General features: G+C 41.5%; 1 protein-coding gene across 1 annotated transcript; it reads left to right on the top strand.

Annotated features, from left to right (window-relative positions):
• Nucleotides 1-6,001: 6,001 nt before the first annotated feature.
• Nucleotides 6,002-6,379, top strand: LOC138444399 (large ribosomal subunit protein eL42). Its single transcript, XM_069597893.1, has one exon. The coding sequence runs from the start codon at nucleotides 6,014-6,016 to the stop codon at nucleotides 6,332-6,334; it is 321 nt and encodes a 106-aa protein (XP_069453994.1). The 5' UTR covers nucleotides 6,002-6,013; the 3' UTR covers nucleotides 6,335-6,379.
• Nucleotides 6,380-9,495: the final 3,116 nt, after the last annotated feature.

Genomic DNA, 9,495 nt, shown 5'->3' with positions numbered 1-9,495 from the left:
ACTCTGCATTCAGATGCTTATATCTTTCCTTTTCTCCTTTGCTTTTCGCCTCTCTTCTTTTCACAGCTATTTGTAAGGCCTCCCCAGACAGCCATTTTGCTTTTTTGCATTTCTTTTCCATGGGGATGGTCTTGATCCCTGTCTCCTGTACAATGTCACGAACCTCGTTCCATAGTTCATCAGGCACTCTATCAGATCTAGGCCCGTAAATCTATTTCTCACTTCCACTGTATTATCATAAGGGATTTGATTTAGGTCATACCTGAATGGTCTAGCGGTTTTCCCTACTTTCTTCAATTTAAGTCTGAATTTAGCAATGAGTTCATGATCTAAGCCACAGTCAGCTCCCAGTCTTGTTTTTGCTGACTGTATAGAGCTTCTCCATCTTTGGCTGCAAAGAATACAATCAATCTGATTTCGGTGTTGACCATCTGGTGATGTCCATGTGTAGAGTCTTCTCTTGTGTTGTTGGAAGAGGGTGTTTGCCATGACCAGTGCATTTTCTTGGCAGAACTCTGTTAGCCTTTGCCCTGCTTCATTCCACATTCCAAGGCCAAATTTGCCTGTTACTCCAGGTGTTTCTTGACTTCCTACTTTTGCATTCCAGTCCCCTACAATGAAAAGGACATCTTTTTTGGGTGTTAGTTCTAAAAGATCTTGGAGGTCTTCATAAAACCATTCAACTTCAGTTTCTTCAGCGTTTCTGGTTGGGGCATAGACTTGGATTACTGTGATATTGAGTGGTTTGCCTTGGAAACGAACAGAGATCATTCTGTCGTTTTTGAGATTGCATCCAAGTACTGCATTTTGGACTCTTATGAAAAGGCAAAATGATAGGATACTGAAACAGGAACTTCCCAGGTCAGTAGGTGCCCAACACGCTACTGGAGATCAGTGGAGAAATAACTCCAGAAAGAATGAAGGGATGGAGCCAAAGCAAAAACAATACCCAGTTGTGGATGTGACTGGTCATAGAAGCAAGGTCCGATGCTGTAAAGAGCAATATTGCATAGGAACCTGGAATGTCAGGTCCATGAATCAAGGCAAGTTGGAAGTGGTCAAGCAAGAGATGGCAAGAGTGATCGTTGACATTCCAAGAATCAGCGAACTAAAATGGACTGGAATGGGTGAATTTAACTCAGATGACCATTATATCTACTACTGCAGGCAGGAATCCCTCAGAAGAAATGGATTAGCCATCATGGTCAACAAAAAGAGTCTGAAATGCAGTACTTGGATGCAATCTCAAAAACGACAGAATGATCTCTGTTCGTTTCCAAGGCAAACCATTCTAAATCTCTCTACTTAAGCCTAAATTTGAAGAGTTCTAAGCCATTACCTGCTCTTCCTTATTTGCATGCAGGAGTTCTTACTTAGGCCACAGGTAGATGGCTGTGCTCATTTCTCAGGAAAAGACCTGGAAACTTATCGGTTTGGGAAGCCATAGCTTCCTCCCAGGTGATCCTGTCATTGTTAGGGAGATGGGGATCAAGCTGTCTTGAGGCTCTGATAGGTAGAACAATGGTGCTCCCAAGATGTCCAAAGATGTTCTTGATCCCAGAACTTTAAAATGTGTTACATGGCAAAAGGGAATTAAGGTTGCAGGTGCAGTTAAGATTGCTAGTCAGTTAATCTTGAGATGGGGCCAATCTAGTCATAGGAGTTATTCAGAATGAAGGAAGGAGGCAGAGAGAGGACCAGAGAGGTGTCATGTAAAAAAGACTCAATCCCTTTGTTGCTGGCTTTGAAAGTAGAGGAAGTGGCCACATGCCAAGGAATGTGGGCAGCCCCTAGAAGCTGGAAAGGACAATGGAAGGGAGCCTTTTCTGAAGCCTCCAGAAAGGAATGCAGCTCCGCCAACACCTCCATTTGTGAAATCTATATAGGACCTCTTATGTATAGAATTGTGAGATAATAATCTGTGTCATGATAAGCCACCAAATTCAAGGTAATTGTTTAATGGTAGAAAGAGGAGGTATCCTTAAATGACAGAATGATTACTCCTTCAGAACCATTCTTCTGTACCTTTTGTTACTAACTACCAAAGATTTCTCTTTAAGCAGAAATAGATTTATAAAGAGACATTCTGTAGCTTACAGGAACTCTGGGAGGGCCATGGAACAGGCTAGACAGCATACAGCCAGGAACAATGCCCAACCATCCCATGGGGCTGCTTTTCTAAAACGTTTTTTAAAAATCTATTTATTTACTTTGAAAAGACAGGAAAGGAAAAACTGCAATAATGTGTGTTTTAATAAGACAGTGGACCACTTGGGCTCAGTCCTGCTGGGGGACCATCTGGGAAATTGTACAACACATTTCACAGTTGTCTCACTAGAGAATGGAAAGGGGGGACTGGGGCTTTGTTCCACTGCTTCCTGTCTCCCATTGGTTGAATGTTGACTCTGAGGAAGTCAACGGCCTCAGGTTGCAGGTTGTGTCTAAGCATCAGTTTAGTAAACTCCTTTGAGCTGGAAAGAGCTCTCTGGCAGCAAAGCAGAGCTGTGTACCATGTGAGAGATAAAAGTCTTCAGCACAGCAGAAACTGTGACCCGCAGGAGTGCATGAACTCAAACATGGGCTGAGGAGCTGTGGTGTGAAACATCGATATCACCTGCTACAACCCCTCCTAAGACTAACACCTAAAATCTTGCCACCCCTCTCCACCTCTCTCCACACCACATACACATAGCAAATGCATAGTATTCATCATGTGCAGGGCACTGTCATCTCTTAAGTCCTTGAGTCTTTATAATGACCCTACAGGGTACATTTCAAAGAGCTTTAGTGCTTAGAGGATATTGGAATCATTCCAAAGTGTGTTGGAACAGTTCAGTTCTAAAATGTTATTGTGCCAGAAATTACATCTTTTGCAACTATTTGAATTTATGGTGAAAATTTTGAGATGTCAAATTTAAAATGTATGTGGGGGTTTATAGTTTTTCAAAATTCTTTGTAAGCAGTTGAAGAGTCTGTAAACCACCGTCCTAGACTTCTGCATGTGTGTCTTCCCAAGTGATGTGCCCAGAATCACTGAAAGAGTTGACGGGGGGTAGGGTGGGGAGTGTGTAGTGAAGCAGCTGGAGGAGCTCCTGTCATTACCCTTGAAGAATCTTGAGAAATAACTTAAAGGAAAATCAGAACTGGAGATGTTAGAGGTTAAAAGCATGAGTGGAGCTCACTGCAGTTCCAAATGGATGAGTGCTGAGATCTCCAGCATCTTGATTCAGTAGTTTCCCATCCCCCAAATTCTGTGGATGCCGAGTCAGTGGCTCCATTGCCATCTCCCTCTCCACTTTTTTTTGGCCAAGCAGTGCAGCATGCAGGCTCTTAGTCCCCCGACCCAGGGACCAAACCTGTGACCCTGCAGTGGAAGCTTGGAGTCCCAACTGATGGACCACTAGGGAATTCCCTCATCTCTCCTTTCATATTTACTTGGTTTTCTAAATATCATCTCCTCAAGTTCTAAGTGTTAAATTTACTCTGGGATCAACATAGCTATAGGAAAAAAAAAAAGCCAAAAACTCATTCTGCTTTACCAGGAAGGCATTAAGCCTTTCTCTTCCAGGGAACCAAATGAACATTCTAGTATAAGCTTCATGGTACATTGAGGATACAATATGAGCTGGGAGCTAGTTCTAAGACTGGGCTGATGGACTAGTTGCAGAGGTGAGGCAGTGAACAGTGGCAACAGAAAACCTCCCTGATGCAGGAAAAAGGTGCTTGGTAACTTATCCAAACTGATTTTCACAATCCATCAAACTCATGAGCTGTAACTTAATGTTTCCTCTTTTAGAAGACAATATCCTGTACTTCACAGGGATAAACACAGTAGTTCTGTGATCTCTCTGGAATCTAATCTTCCCAAGAGTGAGTTAAGAAAGCTGAAACAGGTTGTTAGAATGTAGTCTGGTTGATAGCTCATAAGTTGCAAAAGTGCTCCTCAAGACTGGTATAAGGACCACTTCACTTTTTCAGCTACTTTTTCCTCCAAATGTTATTTATGCTAACAGGAGGCAAGGTAGGGAAAACTTTAATAAATAATGTTTCTTGCTCTATGAAATATGATGAAAGTCACTCAGTTGTGTTCGACTCTTTGCGACCCCATGGAATAAACAGTCCATGGAATTCTCCAGGTCAGAATGCTGGAGTCAGTAATCATTCCCTTCTCCAGGGGATCTTCCCAACCCTGGGATCAAATCCAGGTCTCCTACCTTGCAGGCAGATTCTTTACCAGGTGAGCCACCAGGGAAGCCCAAGAATACTGGAGTGGGTAGCCTATCCCTTCTCCAGGGGATCTTCCTGACCCAGGAATTGACCTGGGGTCTCCTGCTTTGCAGGCGGATTCTTTACCAGCTGAGCTACCAGGAAAGCCCATTTCTTGCAATGATTCCTTTCAAAAAATATTTTATTTACTTATTTAGCTGTGCCAGGTCTTAGTTGTGGCATATGAACTCTTATTTGTGGCACGTGGAATCTAGTTCAATGACCAGGAATTGAATCCAGGCCCCCTGCCTTGGGAGTGCAGAGCCTTAACCACTGGACCATCACTTACAAGCTGTGAAGCTTGGCCAGTGTGGAATAGTGGTGAAAAGAACTCCATCTTTTCTGACCTTCTCTAGCACTCAAAGTGTGAACCACATAATTTAGCACTGTATTACTCTCATTTCTTCCCAATGGTTTCTGTTTTTTTTTTTGTTTGTGTTGTTTTGTGTGTGTGTGTATATATATCTTTTTAATTTTAACTCTAGCCAGCAAGACAAGAAACCTGTCAAGGCTAGGAATCGAGGAACTTAAACACACTTTGAGTCTCACTCCCCAATTCCCTTCCCCTCACCCCTTCACACTCCCCAGCCTGGAACTGGACTCAGAGCAAGTGCCTGGTGCATATTTGATTGATTCACAGAGAGTTTCCCTGAAATGATGACCTAGAAAATCCATTGCAAGATAAAAACGGAGCATCACTCCTTGGGGACTGACGTCTAAGAAACAGGACAAAAATGCTCCTGCTGGGAAACTGAAATGCAAAAAGCAAACACAAGCAGCAAACACATCACTTTATACAACTTCTGATTCTGATTCTGGCAATCCCCATCATATCCCTCTAAGTTTATATGACCAGAACATGCCCTTAGTCACAGTGTCCCCTTCTTATAGCACTGTGACCATGTGTAAGTGGGGACGTCCTTCTGTGACTTTATGACACTCTGTTCTCCCTTCTGTGGTGATGAGAATCAACTCAATTGTCTATAGAAAAATTAAACAACTCTTAACCAAGGGAGGCTAAATAGCAACTGATATTTTTGGAGAGTCTCTTACATTAGTACAGCTGAGTTTAATGGAAAAATAAACATGTTTCGTACTGAATATCTGTTGCATATTGTTGCATGCTGAATATCAGCCTAGAGAGAATTTTCCCATTTGTTTCTTCCTTTTAATCACATGTCTTCCTGGTGGTTTATATGAGTTATTATATAATCAAATAGATATTCCTTATAAATTCCAAATGACAAGACATCACTAGGATTCTTTTTGAACACAAAATTCTAGATTTTTTCCAGCGGTTCCAATGACCAGGGTTCCTGCCTCTTGAACCACTGTTTCTTATCCAGGGGAAAAAAACAAAGGTCTCCAAGAGTCTGATTCTGGTGGCGTTGTGTTTGCCAGACAAATGCTTCTCAGTGTTTGAGATACATGTGAATCAACTGGAATCTTGTAAAGATGAAGATTCAGTTTCATAGGCTTGTGGATCTCCATTCTAACACAGAAATGGTGCTGGTGCTCCTGGTGCACAGACCAGACTTTGGGTATCAATGTTCTAAATAGAGTTAAGTCTCTGTGGAGAAGCAGGTCCTTGAAAGCTTGACTGAAATTGCTTGTGTGCAAGCAGATGTGGTCCCTAGGGCTGGAGGTCAGAAAGGTCCTTAAGTTTTAGATGACCCAGTTTTTTCTTGTTTTTAATTGCCATTAAAAAAAAAAAAAAGCTTTCTGTGCTGGTATCACTCTCGCAAACATGGTGAATGTTCCAAAAACCCGCCGGACTTTCTGTAAGAAGTGTGGGAAGCATCAGCCCCACAAAGTAACACAGTACAAGAAGGGCAAGGATTCTCTGTATGCCCAGGGAAAGCGGCGTTATGACAGGAAACAGAGTGGCTATGGTGGGCAGACTAAGCCGATTTTCCGGAAAAAGGCTAAAACTACAAAGAAGATTGTACTGAGGCTTGAATGTGTTGAGCCCAACTGTAGATCAAAGAGAATGCTGGCTATTAAGAGATGCAAGCATTTTGAGCTGGGAGGTGATAAGAAGAGAAAGGGCCAAGTGATCCAGTTTTGAGCTTCGTATTTTATTATGAAGACAATAAAAATGCCATCAATAAAATCCTCTTATTTAAAAAAAAAAAAAAAAAAAGGAGTATAACTGTTTTACACTGCTGTGTCACTTTCTGCTATACAGCAAAGTAAATCAGTCATAGTTATACATATATTCCCTCTTCCGTGGATTCCCTTTCCATTTAAGGATAGCCCTGTACTGAAAGCAGAACAAGCTGAGGAAGACCTGAGTTTCTGGAGGAAAATGGGTAGCTTGTTCTTAGCAGGCAGAAATGCCTACTGGCTGGGAGCTCTCCCTGGTGCTGCTTGAGACTTCTTCCCAGTCTCCTTTCCTTGCAGGATCCCCTTCTGAATTTTAGCTCTTATCGAAAACATCAATCTAAATCCTTGTTTGAAAATGTGCCCTTCTTGGACTTTGATGCTTGACTATCCCTCGTGTTTATTTCTAGCTAACATCTGGAGCCTTTGGTCCTGCCTGGGAAAAAATATTGAGGTCTTTAAGCTCTTTCTTTGGGGATAGACTCTCTAAACCACGAAACCCTGATCATTTGTCTGTCTCTTGTCTATCTTGTACTCATCCATCTACCCATCCATCCACCTATTTTCATCCATCTCTGCTTTAATTTGATGTTCTTGACCAATAAAGGAAAAGAAAGTTCTTTGTGGCTTTTCAAGGGGAACTTCCTGACTCAGGGATCAAACCTGGGTCTCCCGCATTGCAGGCAGATTCTTTACCATCTGAGGCACCACCAGGGAAGCCCACATTGTGGCTATATTTTCATGAACAAAATAAGATAGAGGCACATAGTATGTGCTTTGCACATAGGAGGTATTCATTGCACACTTTTAAAAAATTGAGGTAAAATTCATGAAAATAAAATCAAGCATTTGCAAGTGTGTGATTCATGTATTAAAGTGTACAGTATACACTCATGTATTAAAGTGTACAGTATACACTCATGCTTGGTGCAAGCATCTCTGTCTACTCCCCAAAACAATTAACACTTACCTTTTCAAAGCTGTATGAAAGTAAAGATTACTTGGGTGACTCAGGAAAAAATTTCTGTCATTTATTGAATTTATTAGGCAAATTATTAACTCTGAAAATCGTAAATATTTTAACTACATGAATATTTTTTAATTTTGTTTGTTTGCTTAGGTGGTAATGATAATATTAGCTGTTATTTATGGAATGCCTACTACATGCCAGACACTTTTCATATAGCTGCTTATTTAAGCTCAGAATAACCTAATGAACTAGGTATTATTATTAAGGATAGAAAATACCCCCAAAGCTCAGAGATTTTCGTTAATGCGTGTCAAGGCCACACAGCTACCAGGTGGCAGTGCTGTGTTGTGCTTAGTGGCTCAGTTGTGTCCAACTCTTTGTGACCCCAGGCACTGTAGCCAGCCAGGCTCCTCTTTCTACCAAGTGGCAGAGCTGAGGCTTAATCCAAGCCAATCTGCAGCCAGGACTCGATCTCTTAATCACAACAAAATAATACCTCATGTGGACACAGACTTATTATCTGTGACAAGTATGGATTATAAAGAAAGTTAAACTCTCAGAAAGCAAAAAAACTAGATACATGTAAACTCAAGTTTAAATGCTTAAAAACAAGCAATGAGAAAAAGCTAACAAAACACCAGAAATTTTCGTGCGTGCATGTGATTACTCAGTCATGTCTGACGCTTTGCCACCCTTTTGGGCTGTGGCCCTCCAGGCTCCCCTCTCTGTGGGAATTTTCAGGCAGGAATACTGGAGTGGGTTGCCATATCCTCCTCCAGGAGATCGTCCCAACCCAGAGAGCAAACCTGAGTCTCCTGTGTCTCCTGCATTGCAGGTGGATTGTTTACCCGGAGAGACATCAGGGAAGCCCCAGAAATCTTCATAGATCTGTTCAGAGTTAGGGAGTTTTGCTGGAAGTTTTTCATATAATTTAATGGACTTCTATTTAATTATTCAACTGTTAGGAGTCTTTTTTTTTTTTTTTTTTACTTTTTTTTGGTTGCATCCCATAGCATGTGGGGTCTTAATTCCCCAGCCAGGGATTGATCCCACACTTGCGTTGGGAAGTGGTTAAGCTGGACTACCAGGGAAGTCCTGTCAGGATTTTAAAATCATGATTCTCTTGCATCACCCAGGTGATCTTTTCCTGGATCACCACTATCAGAAAGGAAACTTGTTCTAATGTCTCCTGTTTTAAAAAACAAAATAAAAAGTCATTCTGGTTACTTTCCTGTTTTTCTGCTCCTCTTCACTGCAAGCCTCCTTGAAAGCATTGTCTGTGGTCACTCCTTCAATCATCTCCCATCTTTTCATCAACTTGTTCAAATAGATTCCATCCCCACGACTCCATTGAAACAGCCCTCATCAAGGTCTCCTTTGAACTCCATCCATCATTCTCTTTTGGCGCCTTCTGAAACTTTTTGGCAGTTTTGACCCTGCTAACTGCAAGGTCAACGCCCTCCTTGAAACTCCTCTGCCTTCTGCATCACCATACTTCCTTGACTCTCTTTCATCTACACAGGCTTCTCCTTCTCAGTCTCCTTTCTGATTCTTGGTTGTTGACTCCAGCATATAGTTTGTTTTCCTTTGTCTCAGGGCTTGGTTCCAGGACACAGACTATTCCTCATCTGCCTGTCAGTATTCCCTATATGATCTTATCTGGTCCCTTGACTGGAAGTACCAACCATATGCTAATGCTAATCCAATTATATCTTCTGCTCAAACTCTCCCCCAGAGTTCAAACTCATAGTTCCAGCATAGTTCTTTCTTGGAGGTCTAATAGGCATGTCATACTTAACATGATTAAAATGGAACTCTTGATTTCTACCCGTAAACTTGATCCTCCCACAGAGATATATATCCATCTTATAAATGGCATCAAAATTTACCCATCTGCTCAGATTTGAAAAAAAAAAAAACCGTAATTTTTTTTTTCCTTCAGAATTAAAAGATGCTTGCTCTTTGGAAGAAAAGCTATGACCAACCTATTAAAAAGCAGAGACATTACTTTGCCAACAAAGGTCCGTCTAGTAAAACCTATGGTTTTTCCAATAGTCATGTATGGATGTGAGAGTTGGACCATAAAGAAGAATTGATGCTTTTGATTGATGCATTGAGAATTGATGCTTTTGAACTGTGGTGTTGGAGAAGATTCT

The sequence above is a fragment of the Ovis canadensis genome, chromosome 7 (assembly GCF_042477335.2).
Source record: "Ovis canadensis isolate MfBH-ARS-UI-01 breed Bighorn chromosome 7, ARS-UI_OviCan_v2, whole genome shotgun sequence".
NCBI lineage: Eukaryota > Metazoa > Chordata > Mammalia > Artiodactyla > Bovidae > Ovis > Ovis canadensis.
The sequence above is the reverse complement of the archived record's forward strand: the minus strand, read 5'-3'. Positions and strand labels throughout refer to the sequence as shown.